General features: G+C 36.5%; 1 protein-coding gene across 12 annotated transcripts in view; it reads left to right on the plus strand.

Moving 5' to 3' along the window:
* The window catches only part of LOC100648067 (nuclear receptor coactivator 2), a 125,384-nt gene that overhangs the window by 106,043 nt on the left and 1,513 nt on the right, over window positions 1-17,828 (plus strand). For 3 of the 12 annotated variants that reach the window (XM_048410828.1, XM_048410829.1, XM_048410832.1), the window contains 14 exons: window positions 990-2,091; window positions 2,486-2,608; window positions 2,832-3,164; window positions 3,544-3,864; window positions 3,993-4,158; window positions 4,445-4,620; window positions 4,814-5,143; window positions 5,224-5,336; window positions 5,404-5,530; window positions 5,755-6,040; window positions 7,133-7,456; window positions 11,533-11,709; window positions 12,984-13,060; window positions 14,910-14,970. In XM_048410828.1, the coding sequence (XP_048266785.1) occupies window positions 990-2,091; window positions 2,486-2,608; window positions 2,832-3,164; window positions 3,544-3,864; window positions 3,993-4,158; window positions 4,445-4,620; window positions 4,814-5,143; window positions 5,224-5,336; window positions 5,404-5,530; window positions 5,755-6,040; window positions 7,133-7,456; window positions 11,533-11,709; window positions 12,984-13,060; window positions 14,910-14,970 (3,716 nt within the window). The remainder of the gene's footprint in view (window positions 1-989; window positions 2,092-2,485; window positions 2,609-2,831; window positions 3,165-3,543; window positions 3,865-3,992; window positions 4,159-4,444; window positions 4,621-4,813; window positions 5,144-5,223; window positions 5,337-5,403; window positions 5,531-5,754; window positions 6,041-7,132; window positions 7,457-11,532; window positions 11,710-12,983; window positions 13,061-14,909; window positions 14,971-17,828) is intronic. The other 9 variants (XM_048410835.1, XM_048410833.1, XM_048410839.1 and 6 more) reach the window with 9 other exon arrangements.

Genomic DNA, 17,828 nt, shown 5'->3' on the forward strand with positions numbered 1-17,828 from the left:
CTTAATCGTTATCTCATCACTCACGAATCACTCTTCTTCGCAATGTTCGTCTCCACACAATCATATTCTTCATATATTGTCATCGGAGCGGGAATGGCAAAGGTTAGAAGTGATACGTTTATTGCTGAGATTGTGCAATTGAAAGTTTAAACAACTTCTCACACGATCCTTGCCATTTCATTCTCGATTTACGAATTTCGTGACGTTTTATATTTGTCGGGGCAAACGGTGATTGCAAGACATTCGCGATTAGTTGATCTTCTTGCTTCTTCGGTCGAGAAAATTCTATTTAAATTATTAAAAAGAAATAACGAAAGAATTTGATCAATATCTAAATATTTCGATTTTATTCGACGAAGAGAGCGTAGAGTATCGAGTTAAAAGAAAGAAAGAGATTGGAAACTCGGAGATTCGTAATTTCTTACTTATCGTATTACTTGGTAGTTTAGTTTCATCGAGAAAGATTATGGAAGTTGGTAAAGAGTTTTGCGCTCACCTAACGCGTTCAGGCTGCAAGTAGTTAGCGAAAGTAAGATTTACGATTATCATGGTAGAATGCGGCAAGTCTTACTTACGCTTATGCAACTTAAATTAGGGTATCAAGGTAGCACGATTGATGCTCAAGGTTTCTCGGTAAACAGTGCGCGTGACGCGAAGAACATCATTTTTACACGCTTAAAATCCTCTCCTCGAGTGCTACTTAACAACAATCCCTATCGGCTTAATACGATTTATCCATCATTTCAGTCTTCTCATTCGAAGGGATAAAGTGCATATCTGTTCGTTCTCTTTGAATCGCATTGACGTTGTTTCGGGAGCTTGAAACCGGTAAACGCAAGAGTTATTACCTGGCCGAGCACTGTTCACCGCGTTCAACGCAAACCGTTACATAGTACATAGTAATGCTTAGTGTTAGACTAAACCGAAAAAAAGTGTTTTTTATGGTAACTGCCAAATACATGTGTTGTTTTGTTTCTTGTCCATGATAGGGACAATGACTTAACGCCTATCGAGGGTGGTCAGCTTTCCAACAACAAAGTGTGCTCTGGACACTCTAGTAACCGTTGTGCGAATAATAGTAATAATAATAATGGTAACAATAACAATAACGTGGGTGGCCCGCTGATGTCCGTGGCGCATCTAAACGGTCAAGTGAGTGGTATCAGTAGTCGGGGGTTGGCGGGTACGTCGTCGCACACCGGTACCGCCGCGACATCGTCAAACTCGATAGTGTTTAGCGCGGCCGAGTCTTGCAACCCCCTGCCGTCGCTGAGTACCAGTAATCCGTTCAACCACTTTTCGGGGAACATGGACTTGGAATTCGAGCTCTTCCCCAGTTCCACATGGGACTTGGATAGTAACAGCGGGTGGGCAGATAGGCCCGAATCGAGAGCGAGCGGGCCACCAAATTCACGACCATCTTCCCAGCCAGCCCCGACATCTCCGAGTCCCCAGGGAACGTTCTCCTCTAACTCGGCGGTGGCGCCTCATTGCAGTCCCCTACGCGCGTTCAGCCCAACTTCAGGCAACGCAGCTCACACCTTCAGTAATTCGTTCCCCTTCAGTCCGCTTCAGGAATCACAGACGTCCTCCTTGACCAACAGCGCTACTAGTAGTGTTAGTGCCAACGGAGCCGCCGGATTGACGCCCAAGAGACAGGATGAAGGGAAGACCGGATGTTCGACGACCAACCAATCTGCCATGGAGGCGAGCAACGCGAGAAGCAACGCGACCTCCGTCACTGGAACCGCGGCCGTTGCAGCCGCTGCCGCAGCCGCAGCCGCGGCTGGCCAAACTGGCTCCACCGGGACCGTTATCGAAACTCAGAACAGTGTTGTGTCCACCGAGTCTGGTAGACTAAGAAACTTGTTGACCAAGGGGGCTAGTGCTAGTGAGGACAGTCAGGACAATGCGAATAACGATTCGGAGAGAGAAAATAAACATAGAATATTGAAGATCTTGTTGAATCAGCAAGACGAGGACGATTTTCATCCCGACCATAATAATAAAGTGCGCACGAGTCCTAGCAACATGCCGAAACCGAGCATGGAGCATTCGAAATCTTCGCTTGGAAATAATATGCTGCTACAGGTAAACAAGCTGATCATTGGCATCCAGAAATTCCAACTGGTATCGGACTGGTGCCAATCGGACTGCTTTCAACTGCTTCGCATTATCTTCTTTTTCTTCTTTCTCCTTTTTGTTTTTAAATTCCTTATCGTTTCCCTAGCTTTTGTAGTGGACGTGATCAACCAATATATCTATTTTCTTTTATAAGTAGCAATTCACTTCTTGCTAATTGAGTCATTAATATATTAAATAGTATTAGCAAATTGTCGATGGACGCTCTATTATATCTGTAATTTTATCGAAATGTTATAGTACACAGGGTGGGAGCTATTGGTTGATCGCAATATTCTATTGTATAGTAATCGTACTTTGTTTTGTATAACTATTTTATCTCGTGTAATCTCTTCTTTTGAAGCTATTGAACGAAAAGAATGACGATGAAGATGAAGAGGCTCGCATTGGCTTAAAGAAGAGGAACGAACTTCTGCAACAGCTTCTGAAAGACCAAGATGACGAGAGAAAAGTACAAGAACAACAGGTAGGTAGCGATAAGCTTAGCCTCGATATAGTTTGATACTATATAGATATATGTACAAGATTATTCCAACTTAAAATTATTCGATTTCATTCTATACGATATAATGGTGTTTTAGTTCTTGGTTCTTTTGTATGGAGTCTTTTTACATAAAAAATTTTAAAGTTTAAGATCGAGAAATTGATAATGCTGTGTCAGTTTGATTAATAAAAAGTAATTCGAATAGTGTAAGTCACAAACTCGGGAAGAGGATTCTCTGTTGCGAAGTCTTGGATTTCGGAACACGACGCCATCGCCGTCTCAATCAAGCGACAATGTCGGACACGGTGGTTCCACTCAAGTCGGTCAGAAGAGACCTGGCGAAGATGGTGACGTGAACATAGCCGCGAAACGACCCATGGATGGATCGCATCAAGTGTCTTCTTCTGGCACATCCACTAACGCGACCAGCAAGCTCTGGGAGAGGAACAAGATGTTGGCTTCGTTGTTGGCCAAACAACCTCCTCAGCCAACCACCATCCCACCAATACCTGCATCTGTGATATCGGCTACCCCGCAGGTAATTAAATATTTAATTATTTTCTAATTTTGTGAAGTGTCAGTTTTCTGATTATACTGATCGTGATAATTTTAGTAGGTTCGAAAGAATGAATTTTTTATTATACATTATTATATAATTTACTTAGTAAAATAGTTGTCTATCTAGAAAATGATCCAAGTCTGATATTAATTCGCCAATATTTTCAAACTTTTCCATTTCACAAAATTTTTATAAGTAGTTCTATCGTGCATTTAATCTTTGCGGTAATAGCGTTGAATAGTATGTAGTTACTTTTCTAAAAGTTGGAACAGTCAGTTCTTTTACTTTTTAAGTTTTAACGATTGGAATTGAACAAGACACTTGAATAATTTATTGATATTGTCATCTCTTATGTAAGGATAAGCTGCTTCGCATAGGGTTAAAATCCCAACAGCAACAGCAACAGCAACAGTCACAACAAACGCAATCCCAGCCACAACAACAACAACAACAGCAGCAACAGCAGCAGCAACAACAACAGCAGCAGCAGCAGCAGCAGCAACAACAACAACAGCAGCAGCAGCAGCAGCAGCCTTGGACAGGTGGCAGCTTGCAGTCGGTTGGTGGCAATAATACGATTACGACTACCGCTACTTCCGCACGTACTCCTCTCCAAAGCCAGTCGAGACAACTACCTCGCCAAACAACCAATACCTACCTCACTCATATGCTAAGTCAGGTAATATTCAGTTTCTTATAATATAAAGTTATTCGATCGTTTATTATACTCTTTTGTTAAAATATTGGTTTTTGTCTAATTACAGAATAATTGAATAAATAATTACGAGACTTGTTACCTGTTTATAGCAACAAAGACCTCAAATTGGTCAAATAGATTCGGAATTTACGGGCAGCGGGGAGTATCGGCAAACGAGCACCGATCCCAGTGGTTGGGATAACCAGTCATCAGATCCTGATCTTTCCGATATCTTAGATCAAGTTATCGAGTTCGTGCCGGATGAAGCTATCACAGGTATACAATTAATTATTACTGCCATTAAACGCATGAACCGTGTCTAATATATACTCGTCTTTCACTCCTTTATGTTTAATATATTTTAGATATATAACTGTATACCTTCGCTGTCACGGCATAATTATAAACCTTGTGATTTTGCTTTCTTTTAATGATGCTTCGTTCGTATCGAGAGATACTCGTTAGCAGCAAGCTAATATACTCACGGGGGTTATTTGTGCAATTTGTCCGCGTGTGACAGCGAAAGTAATTATCATTATAGATAATAATTTTTATTCAATAGATTCGTCTGCGATAGCAAATCTCCTAGATGCAATCGAAGCACCGCAAAACAACGCGTTGAACGAGAAGATGGCGATTAACGCGATACAGAAGTCGTTGATGTTATGCGAGACTGCCGTAAATCCAACGTCTTCCACCATAACAATTCCTGGCACGCCTCCAGCTTACTCTACAGCAGTAAGTTGATATCCTTTTCGCGCGTATTTTTATAACGCGTCTGCGATAATCGTAATATACGTTTAAATATGTGTACATATTACTTTTAATATCGACCGTTCTGGTAGCTCTATCGATATTACTTGTCGCGTGTATTCGTTACACGGTATTACATGGTCGTAATAATTAATATTTATGAACGATATAATTTTAGTTGGGTACCACCCCTGTAACGACGAGTCATAGTTACCAGCCACCACCGATATATCAACAACAGTCAAGGATGAGGTTTAATACGCAACCGGGCGTCAGGCAGACGACCGCTCAATTCACGCAACAACAGCAATTACAAATGCAACAGCAGCGGACGAAAATGATACAACAACAACAACAGCAACAGTTGAAGCAGAGGTTGCTGCAGCAACAGCAGCAACAGCAGTTACTCATTCCTTCCAATGCTACAGCTACGGACCAAATTACTACCGGAATTCACAATATCGATAACCTTTTGAACAATACTGTTGCGCCAAATGTATCGTTACAGGTAATTACAGAGTTAGTCTCGAGTTATTACATAAAATCACAAACTTGTTACACGTAATTGATAAATTATATTGTTCTCAGCGGTCGAGTGTTCCAGATTCACAAGTGTCTCCAGGTTATGGGGGATCCGTCCAGATGCCTTCCGGTCATCGACTTGCTCATTCGTATTCTCATCCTTCAACGTTACCACAACAGTAAGTTAATAATTAGTAAAATTAATAATTACTCTCCAAGTATCTGACATTCTTCATTTGTTTCTAGCCCTATTGTAAACAGTAATTTTAACAGTGGTCAACAAGTGTCTGTGGCAGCGCGACTCTCGCCGCACTCTCCGGCTGGTATTTTGTCATTTTCCCACCCTCAGCCGTTGTCGCCACGGGTGACGCAAGTACGTTTCAAGAGTCATTTAATTAGACAAGGCGTCCTAAATGCCTGTTGCGTAGTTTCATTTGTATTTTTAAGTTTTGTTTTTATTTTATCGAGAGGTGCGCGCGCGCGTCGTTTCTTAGAATAATTTCCATTGTTTACTTCGTGTCCCGTTTATATAATTTACATCCTTATTTACGTACGACACGAATATTTAATTTTTTTTTTTTACGTTTTGTGATTAAGGGCAACTATGGTAATACCCCGAGATTATTCACCGTTAACCAGGTGAGATCGCAGCAACAACCTACCGCGCAGCAGCAGTTGCAGCAACAGCAGAGATCAATGCCGTCGCCAGGGACTCCAGCATCTGCTCGGCAGTCTCCGTTTCCTGCGGAAACCTTTCCCCCACCTACGTCCCCCACAGCCAGCCAATTTCCACCTGGCCCTAATCCTGGTGCTCCAAATCCTTCGACCCAATATCGGTTGCAACGGACCACTTCTACACCTTCAGCTACGACTCAGTTGCCAGGTAGGTTGATATTCTGTTCTGAATTTTTCTTCATTGACGGTGTAATTATATATTACGAATATTTATAACGAGACTTTTTTTCGTTCGTTGCTACTGATCACGCAGTGGTGCATTTATTACGTTTAAATCGTGTATCTTCGATTCCATAGGTTGTGTGATTTTTTTTTAATGTGATCGTAATACGTAAAATTATATTGTTAGTATTTACGAATTGTACATTTAAAGAAGAAAGTTTGTAGGTACTTTTTAATGCGTAATTGCAAATGTATATATTAACTTGAACCCGCATTCTGTGCAAGACGTTGAAAGACTCTAAGACAGTGAGATCGCGGTTGTGATTTCGTTCGTCTTGTCGGTATCGTCAAAGATATTCAATACTCTATATTAGTGTGATTAATCTTAAGTATTTATGCGAATAAATATATATAATACGAATACGAAACAGAAGGTGTGATCTAAATATATGTATCTTGTCGACGCGTACATAGGTAAGTATAAAACCGATTCCAATATGTGTTTCTCTGTTGTATGTTCAGAAACGGAACAAGTACGTTTAGATTAGATAGATATGTGTATAGATAGTTATTAGACATTTTTTTTACATCAGTATTTTTCAACTTGTTCTAATTTTGGAAAGAAATAATATACATTTATTTTTTCGATATTATTTTCCATTGATTTTACAATATATATTATATATTATACATCAAAACATTCTCTTAAAACTAAAATGATATTACAAACAATTTTTTCTAGTATGTCTCCGATATAACCAACAATTTATGATTGTGAGAGAAAATATTGAAAAAAATTTAATCGAGTTTAAACATAATTCGATGGTAATCGAAACAAAAGAGGAAATAGTGCATATAAAGTGCAATAGTATAAAGTAACATGCATTTAATATCCGTATTGTTACATACGATTACATATTATAAAACGAAGAATACGAAGAACTTGACCAAAATTATATTATATTAGACGTATTGCAATCTCAAAGTGGAGCATGGAGGAAAGCTGGCTAGAAGCGCTATAAACGCTTTTGCTATGAGATTACAAGAAGCAAGGAGATAGACAAGCTTGATGTTGCAGGTGGGGTAGGTTCGCCCCGGCACTACGGCGGAGTGAGTAAGGAACAACCTCTTCTTTCACCTAGTCATCCACATTCGGGTTGCAACCCGGCAACACCGACTCACAATCAACACAACGTAACGAATACCCAACAACACTTCTCCAACCAACAACATTCTTCTATGATATACCACACGACCGCCAATACTATCAACACAGCTGACATGCAGAACAATCAGTTCTGTTACGATCGGACGTCTGTTCCACTCTATTCGTCAGGGCCTGGGGACACGCAGGATGCCAGGTCTTTGCCTCCCGGTAATCCTGTCAATCACCAATTGGGTGGTAAGTCATGTGACCACTTAATGTCATGTGACCATCACTTCGTCATCATCACACCCCCTTCCGTATACGCCCTTCTTTGTATCTAAAATACCTCGTGTCACGAGATCGGCTACAAAGGCATGAGACATATTGTGTTCTTTTTTTCTTTTTTTTTTTTATTTCGTTGATACGTGGGAAAGCACATCATTCTCTATTCACCATCCACCCATCGATGTATCTACCTAAGCAACTGTAAATACGACGATCATATAAGCTGCAGCATTTTTTCATGCGTTCAATGTACCCCTTCACTTTTTAGACGCCCTGTATATTTCCTCTTTTACGTCTCATATGGGAAGTGGTGCTTGCTGTGTGGCTAATCAGATGCCGTGAAATATCTTGTGATTTGATTAGAATCAATCGGATCATTTCATCTCGAATTCAACGACTGTTTTGCTCTCATGCATTTCCATTTGCCTTTATTCATCAAGATCATCGAGACATCATTCTTGCTTGTTAGATTGCAATTGGAACGATAGAGTTATGCCTGAACCACTGTCGTTTAATAGCATTCCTATGATTCTTGAGATTCGAAGGATTCTTTGTCTTTTTCAATTTTGGCTACTTCATGGTGTCTTGCTCGGTTACGAGCTTTTTCAAGCGATCAGTGAAACAGACCATCGTCATAATTCTTTTTCATGTCTCTTTTCTGACGATCATTCCTGTCGTGTATCTCATAAGAGATGCCAACGAAGAGTAGCGTATCCTATCGAAATAGCGTTAAATGTTGCATGGTGCTTTTGTTTATAGTTTGAGAGCCGACCATTTTCGTAATCATACCAATGGAATGTATTCTTCGTTTACATTGTAGTATGGATTTACGAATTAAAGAACACTCTAATCCTGTCCTTTTTCTGTTTCTTTAGTTTCACTTGAAAGATACGTATACGTTACTTGAGAAGAAGATCGTGATTTGTAAATCACAAGCTTCACAAAAATTTAATTTCTACGACTTACTTTATAGACATAAATATACGTACGCGTTAACTAATTTAATAATCGAGCATCTTTTTCATAGTTCAAAAGATGGATAGAAAGAGAATATTTTTTAATCGTTCGACTTTGTAACAACAGAAAGATGCGAAGAGTTTATTTTGTACTTACTCGATACTTATACTGTGTTAGAAGAAAATTCTTTTCAATTGGGTCCCGGTATTTGTGCTTGAAGATAAAAGATTAAATATTCGTATGAGTGACGTATTCGAATTTTTTCAAGACAATGTGATAAGGGAAACAGCTACCATTTATAACTGTAAACTAACTTCAACGATACCATGTTTTCATTAGATGATCCTTTCATTCTGTGAATAACAATCCATATGTGATCCTAACGACACAAAATAGTTAGACTTTTCCATACCAAGGACTTTGTTAAATGTTTGTCTGTCGAAACACGTACATTTTGTAAAAACGTGACAAAATGCCTCGTGTCTCTGGGGTAAATCGATTCATCTGTATTTTACGAGAATCGTGATGTAACATAGTATATATTCATCCCCGTTTACGTGATACACCCCTTCTCACACTAATTTCAGCGATACAAACATAATGTTCGATTCTGCACTCTACTTCTTTTTAGCGATATAGAGACTACACTTTCCTGTGGTGATTGTAGACACTGATGTACTTATATGTAATGACATAGTAGATAAGTCAGTAGGAAAGACTACCCTTTGTATCATATCTTTTTAGGTACCTTTCGTATGGCTCGTATGCGTTAAAATCACCGTACTGTTTAAGGTGGACCGGAAACGGAAGCGGGCAAACCATGTACAAGTTACGATATTCTGGATGTTATCTAAAAAATGATGATCATAGCGAAAGAGACAGCTAATAAAAATATAGTAAATGATAGAAACGGTAGTTCTAATTTTATTTTACATAAAATTGATTTAATAATCAATTCTAACGAATTATGGTTTAATTTGATTAAAATGGAATACAATTTTTATGAAATAAAACCGGTGTTACGACTCCTGTTGTCTCATATAGCATTTCGAATCGTATTGTCTTGTTCATTGTTCTGAAACATATATATATCTTTTATTATTTATATAAAAATGTCATTTTTCCCCCTTTAAATACATAGAAGTATTATTTGGCACGATTAAATGAAAATGATTCTTTAAAAAAAAGATCAGAAAACGACGTTTAGCCAGGATTAAAAGAGCGATTGAAAATGGCTCTTTGAGTGCTGATTTGCCCATTTCCGGTTCAGAACGTATTTACACTATGTATTTAGTGACTACCTCCGGCACTTCCGGACCACGTAAAGTAGCGTCACTATCACTTGCACCACATATATGAATTTTGTGTTACAAACTAATATATTATCATATTAATATATTAAACATATTATTATCTTCCTATCGTAAGAGTGAATATTTTGTATCAATGAAATTAGAAAAGAAAACAATGATAATATGTAAAAGCGAATTGCTTGCGAGTTTCCTTTGCTTTTTCTTTTTTTTATTAAAAACCTAGTTTAGCGTTAAAAGTACTGTTTTCATGAATTTTCGACATTAGTTGAAATTCGAATGTAAAATTTCATTATCGTTTAGTCTATAAATTTTAATTAAGATTGTGAAAGTATTTCACTGTGGAAGCATACATTGAAGTGAATTAATTTTGCATATATCGGTGTAATTTATACTGACTCGAGAAAATCATTATTCATAATTCTCAACTGTCTACATTTAATTTTGTATGCTTGTTATGTCATGCTGTTTCGTTTCTCTTCTGTTTATGTTCTTCATCGATCTTCGATCCATTCGTGATTTTTATTCATGCGTATCAATTATTTTTATATGTTTGTAGCATTCGTTATATGTTTGCGTTATTTTACAATTGGAGCATGATCAATGCAGACGATTCTTTCCTTTGCTTTGGTTCGATATAGTCCATTTTGTTCTCAGTTCCGATCGATATTAACAAATTTTTCTATTCTATGATTTGAATTATTTCATAATTTACCAGTATACCTACATGTTGATGCATTATTAATTTTTATTTGACCTTTTTTTATAATCTTAGTAGTCTTATCGTTAGTCTTAAAAGTAATCTTTTAGGATTATAATCAGATGTACCAATTGTTAATAGTACTATTACAAAATGTTAATATCATCGATAAGCTTAAGCTCGTTTGATATTTTTATCAAATTGCGCGCGAATGAAATGTACGAAAAACTGAAGCACTTGGTCGCTTTAATCATTCTCCAATTTCCACTGAACTTTCATTCGTACGGTACAATAAAAAAAAAGAAAAAAAAAAAAAAATTGTGTGAATCCACGGTTTTCAGAACCGTACGTATATCTTAACAACGAAACTAAGAAGATATTACTAACAACGACGCATTCTCATGTACAGTACATCGAGCTTTTGTGATTAATCATTGTCACTAAACGCAGTGTTACTAAGCATCGTCGAGTATAATTTACGTTAAATGTTTTTCGAAGCTCTATTTTATACGTGTGATCTTAAAACAAAAACCAAAAAGAAAACAAAAAAAAAAAAAAAGAAAAGAAAAGAAAGAGGAGAAGAAGACAGAAAAAAAGGAACACTCAAAGCTTTTTGTACGGCGCTCCTGTAGCGAACGAAGCTTCGTCTCCTAGCACTTTTATTTATTATTTTTTTTTTCTCTTTTTACTATCTCTTCTTCCACCAACAACATCCTTATGCTTGAAATATCATGATAAATATCCACGAAAGGATGGGCCAGGTATCGATATGTTTCAGAATAAGTCATTTATCCGAACTTATATCAACGGAATATTGTAAATACCGCATTTTGTAATAAAGCAATCATCCTGTACCTTTGACTAACTTTTACGTTATTGCTTGCACAATAATACACGATCTATGAGTAACTACTTATGATATAATTAAGACTATAATTATTGAGTTGTCAGTTTACATGAGAAAAAGGAAAAGAGAAAGAAAGAAGATAAGACGAAATAAAAAGAAAAGGAAGATCGTGGTTCGTGTTTAGCGTGTCCATATTTAAAAGTCTAACGAATCCTGTTTCGTTTTGTCACAGGAAATGCTAGCAGCACTTCGGAGTTCGTAAGGCAAGAACTGAGAGCGATCGTTGGCGCGCGAACGCAGCAACAGCAACAACAAAGGATACCTAACAATATTCAGAACAACCTTTCTGGTCAAGTATCTCAGGATGATCTCGAAGCACTCGGTCTGACGTTTGAAATGTCTTCTGCAGGTACGTCTGTCGGAAGAAGAGATACGTTTTCTCTTTCGAAAGTCGTGTGTTAGTCAAGAGGCTTAGTCGAACAGCTTGTAACAAAAGGAACGGAAAAGAAATTAGTTCTCCAGCTGATTTCTTTTTCTTTCGGAAACTTTTGATTTTTTCGAAAACTGGGGGAATTATATTAATTGCTAATGATGTTCATTGGTTTCTAGATGTATTAACAAAATTGATAAAAAGTTGGATTTCGCGTTCCGCTACGGAGTATATTCATTGATCTTTGATCGTTATAATTATTTCTGTACGTTGTAAATAGCGGGTGTAATGTGCTGGAAGCTGTGAAAAAGTATTACAGGGATCCTACATATATTCACATAAAGTTTCGCTTCATTTATATCACGTTTCATTCAATTACACTTTTTAACAACTTTCTTAATAGTCGTTCGTTTAATTTTTTTCACGTATTCCCGATATTGTTGTAAAAATTGAATAACTCGTTCTCGTATCATCTCTGTATTAATAGCTGCCATTAAATAAAAAGTATTAGGAAAACGTATAGATATAATGTTAAAAATTGTAGGGCCGAAGAAATTACGATTCAGCAGTAAATGGTACCAATAGAACTGCTTTTTCGTCCAGAGTTTCGCGTTTAATTAACCTTCTCTATCGTTCTCAGTTTCTTCTTAATTATATTTTCTATAAATCCAATGTTTTTATTGCAAAACTTGAAAAAAGAATTTTTCTCTGAAAATCCTGAACTGACGTTCATCAAATTTCACGGTGTATAAATTCTTGCGTAAAATTCTATAAGAAACAAATCGCGTAATACTATCCGCGAGAATCTTTTCTGAAATCTATTCGCGAACAAGTGGAAAAGTATATTCCGAGACACGGCGATTCAACGTCATACAAATTTCATCTGTTGTATCTATCATATCTCATCATCAGTATCACGATCGAGACGCGAATCTATCAATCGCTATCGGACAATGGGTACCGGCTTTCACTTTCGATACAATTGTCCCTTTCGACTAAACGAAGAATCGATTCTTTTCTTTCGCAAACGATCCGAAAAAATCGGGGAAAAATCGAACGATAGTTGTTTTAATAGCTCGTGTCTGTCGTATGCGTGAGGACAATATAGTTACGTGCCTATTACATATAAATATGTAGAGGATCGAAAGTTGTGTCCGACACACGAATACGAATACGTCCGCTTCTTGTAAGAAAACGCATTATTTCTAATGAAAGACTGGTGGTAACGCCTACTGTTACAATGTCCTAACTAGGTGAGGCTGTGGTTAGCGATGGCCCTGCCAAGAGCTGGGCCATTGGGAGTGCCGGAAGTGCCCCCTCATCCTCCAGGGTAAGACCCTTCCGACAATTACTTTTACGTATACATTTATATATTTATTATATACATACATATATACTTATTTATTTATCTCTCTCTTTATACATACAATTTTTTTTAATTTATTTCCCATTTGATTTTGTATGCTATGTCTTCCCTTCTTCGCTTGGCTTCAGAACTTATGTGCACGACATGTTTAACGAGTACTTTTTTTTTTTAATTTCTCTACGCACTGAGCGTAAAACTTGTAGGGGGTATTTTAGCGCTCTCTTTTTGCATGCGTCACTTTGAACGTTATTTACATTTATTTACATATTTCACTGTAGTAGTCGTAAATACGTTCGTAACGTTAGGATAACGTCTGCATATTTGTACAGATCGTTGACGCGCTCACCAGCTACGCAGTATATAGCGAGATTTATCTTTTGCATCGCGAAACAGTATTTTTCAGGGTAGCGTTCGCGTCTCTACGCCTTTTCTTCTTTTTTTTCTTTTCAAGTTGTTTTGACATTTTTACTTTCTACCAAGTTCCGACGAAACCAGAGCGGATATCTTATGTTTCGTTGAACAGACTCTTTGTTTTCCATTGTTCGCGCGCATACACCGTTATATCGACTTTGTACGATTGACAATTGCGTGGACGTACAAAGGGTACACCGAGCCAGCTTGTTCGTCTTGTCACACGGTGATCATCCGCGTTTTATAACTTCCTTTTTATAGTTTCGTTTAATTATTCTTTATTCCGTTATCACTGTATCTAAAGACGCAGGGTTAATCGAGGCATGCGTTAATTGGATAATTAGAGGAAAATTGGTATTTCATATTTCTTTGTATATACATTTCTTCCGCCTATACTTTAGTCAGAGTTGAATATCTGTTTGTAATATTTCAATTGAATTCGAATGAAATTATATTACGTACTAGCGAGCATCGAAAGTCGAAAAACATACGTTTGTTATTTGTCAAGAGTTCTTACAATTTTTAGTCGTCTTATCGTAATCAATTGTATCTAATGATATAGATGTACACGTAAGAAACAAGGTTAATTAATTTCTAGATAGGAAAATAATAAGAATAACGAGCGATTATTTACGCTAACGAGATATCAAAAATTAACAAGCGTCTGTGCAGAAGGATTAATAAATTAGAGTATCGATAGTTATTAATCACGACGAGCCTGGTATATCGTTTTCCTGTCCACGTTCGAAAGACAGCAAAATATCGCTTTATCCGCGTTATTCATTGGCGCATCTTGTTTCAAGTTTTACACTCAGTGACAATTTACGAGACCAGGAAATGCGACATTTACTTCTTTGCATAACTCTGTCAGTTTGACTAATATCGTCGTTGTAAAACGAGAGAATTAGTTTTGACAAACGACTGGAAATTTTTGAATCAAACGCGTTAACGTTTCTTACGATCAAACGTCGTATAATTTTTATGCACAGAACTAATGTTTATTCTGTTAAATCGTATTAATTGCAAGTAACCACGCAAACATTTCTCGTTGTTCGCGACTGACTAACGCAACGCAAAAATATGAAGATATCAAATTCAAATAATCGCGAAGATTCGTTTAATTTCCGACAGCGACTATTCGATAAATTCTTTGTAAATTATATTTCTCCTTTTCAAAATTTTAGGGCCTTTTCAAATTTTCTTACGATCAAAGGAAACGTAAATTGTTTCATATTTTGGGGAAAGGAATATTTTACAACTGTTTGAAAAATAAATTCATGTAATAGAAAAATGTGCTATTGTATATATTTAGAATAATAATAGAATGTTTTATGGTCATCGTCGTTTTCTAAAATTGGGAACCTGGAATACCTTCGCTTGATATCTTTATCTCGTTATAAAGACACGACTTGGAGCATATACAGGAGAAGAAAAGAAAAGAAAAGGAAAGAAAAAAGAAAATTGTAAGCAAAAAGCAAATATTTTTTGAACGATCCTTTTTTTCATAATTTATTTAACAAGTGACGTCTCTTTAACCATAATACCATTTTCTATCAATTTATTACGAAATTCTGTTGCGATATCTAGAAAAATGGGTTGATTTTTAACAAAAAAAAAAAAAAAAAAATATCGTTATAGAGAGGAAGCTTTACGAAAATGCCTTCAATTAAAATATTTGTCCAAACGAAACGAAATGCAAAAAAGACGAGTAAGATAACCTAAAGTAAAATAAATTGAAGTAACAAAAAATATTTGTCGCATTGTATTTATGTATATGCCTGATGTGACATTTTTTTTTTTTTTTTAAGGCTGCTGTATCTTAGTTCGTTAAGAAAGAAAAGCTGTAGTTGTTTGTTTGTTGATGTTTCAAGCATAAATACGATGGGTGCTGAGACACGTTGTTTCCTCTTCATTCTACAGGGTGATGGTGCCGTAAGCTTTAGCTCATTCGAAGTAATCAATATTAATCACACTGCCATTGTTGTATCGTGTAACGTACATTTAGTATTGTAATGCTTTTTCACAGTGAGCCAAATGGATATCTAAACGCGTAGCTCCTTATTACATACCTACTATTTTTCTCTCATATGCTGATTGCTCTCGTTGCATGAAGCAAAACTATTCTCGCGGTAAGTTTTACGCCGACAAATCGATGGAAACGCGGAAGGAAGCCTGCGAAGGCCAATCGCGAATACTAATTTCCTCGATTAAATTGTTAATTAATGCGAAATAGTTGCGGTTCGTCGAATTTTCCTTCGAAATTTCGTTCCAGTTAATGGCAAATCGTTCTGATGGCTTAGCCGTAGATTAACGTGTTCAATACGACAGTAATATTGACGTAATTTTTGCGAAGTTTCGCTCCTGTAAATTTCAATTTGAACTTTGTTCGATGAAATACAAAAAGTTGCTGCAATCATTGAGGGGTTTTGAGGAAAAGTGGAATAAGTGCACTTCTTCTACGGATAACATAAATAGTTACTGGAGATATTTTTTTTTTTTTTTGTGAATTTCCAAGTTCTTATAATTAGCCACGTGTAGCAAGATATTGTTATCTTTGGACGAGCGTAAATTTCTGTACATAAATTTACCTATACCTTCCACGAATTACGTTTTATCGCTTGCAACACTCTTCTTCCGAGCCTCTGAATTGTTATTCTTTCGCGCGTTTATAACTACGTTTGTAAAGTAAATTTTCAAGCAAATTTCGAGTACAGGATAAAATGGAAAGAAATTGTATAAATTTCTCGTCTTGATATAACTTGTTGAAATCATTGTTGCATTCGTGGTGATAAAATTTAAATTATTCGTGCAGATTGTTTCTTAGCATAAATGATCTACTGCCAGTTGAACGCGTTAATACTATTCGATGATTGACAATTAATTTAAACATCGGTCTTATCGTGCTCGCGATCAAACATTGATCGACTAATCGATCTATTCGATTATCTGCGTTTCGGTTGAAAGATCGGGTGTGCAGAAGCAAGTTTAGTAATCTTTCGACATTTTACGATACACCCTTAACGTAGCTTCTTTAACGTTTCGCAAAATAACTGCTTCTTATAAATAGAAAAAGAAAGAGAAAACGCCGTTTCTCTCCTTATTCTTTACGAACATCGTTAATTCGCGCCCGGCCAAAGCGAATCTTTCTTCCTCTCCCTTGTTTATTTTTTATTTTATTTTACTTTTTTTTTTTACGTTATTAAACTAGCGGCCTTTGGTGTGCATTGGATCTTTGGATGTGTAGCGAACATATGTGGCTTCAGTACAGTTTTCTTTTGAGTTTTGACTTTGCGTTTGCCTCCGCAGGAGCGTTTTACAATTCAGAGACCACGTCGATCGATTCCATGTCGAGAACTTGTCGAGATTCTTCTTTTTTTTTTTTTTATTTATTTATTTTATGCTTTTTAGAAGAAGCGAAGAGCTGGTGTGAGTACTCAAAAAGTTCGAGATACAATACGGTTTTTTATTTACTCTGATCAAAGTTAGAAACGTTCGATCCAAATTTGGAAATTTTCGGAAAAGAGCGATAGCGTTGGAATCGCTAACGATGACGTTAGTTCAATTTCTAAGGCAAAGTAAGCGAATGTATTTAAAATTTGTACTCAAAAAAAAAGAAAAAAAATTGCTGATTTAGTACGATTTAGCGGTAAACAAATTCATTGATCTTATACGAGTCTTTGATTTTAGTCGCAAAAATTTTGAGTACTCGCAAACACTAAAACAGAAACGCATTAGTTTTGTTACGTAGTGTCACGATCACGGGTTTTTATAAATATTCAGGATGTAGGTGCTTTTGGACAGATCACTTAATTTATTCTCCTCCTTTGTTATTATTACTCTGTTTTAGAATAATTTCATGCCGGTTAACTTACAATAGTTTAATTATCAGATTTTGTATTACAGCTTTAAGGATTTTCAAAAATTTACACCGGTCTTTTACCGAGACAATTATACTTTTAGACGCTTGCTTTCCTTCATTTCATATTAGATTTGCTAATAGCAATTTCTTGCCTATATCCAAAAGGATTTACTCTTAAAGTAATGTCTTTTTAACTTCAAAAGGTGTTCCATTATGCAACGCACATAATTTCATAAAAACAAATTTTCCCCAACGCAGAGTAAAATAACTATTTTATATCTTATATCCTACCATAGCACACGTAAAACGAGCTTGCATTATGCAACAGGATTACATAACTCACATAATTCAATAGGACGTCATTCTCATAATTTTCGTCACGTAGTACTCTGTCCAATTTTTTCTACATTCTGAATCGAACGACGGCAACCTTCTAAAAAAAAAAAAAAAAGAAAAAAAGAA

Source organism: Bombus terrestris, chromosome 12 (assembly GCF_910591885.1).
Source record: "Bombus terrestris chromosome 12, iyBomTerr1.2, whole genome shotgun sequence".
Taxonomy (NCBI): Eukaryota; Metazoa; Arthropoda; class Insecta; order Hymenoptera; family Apidae; genus Bombus; species Bombus terrestris.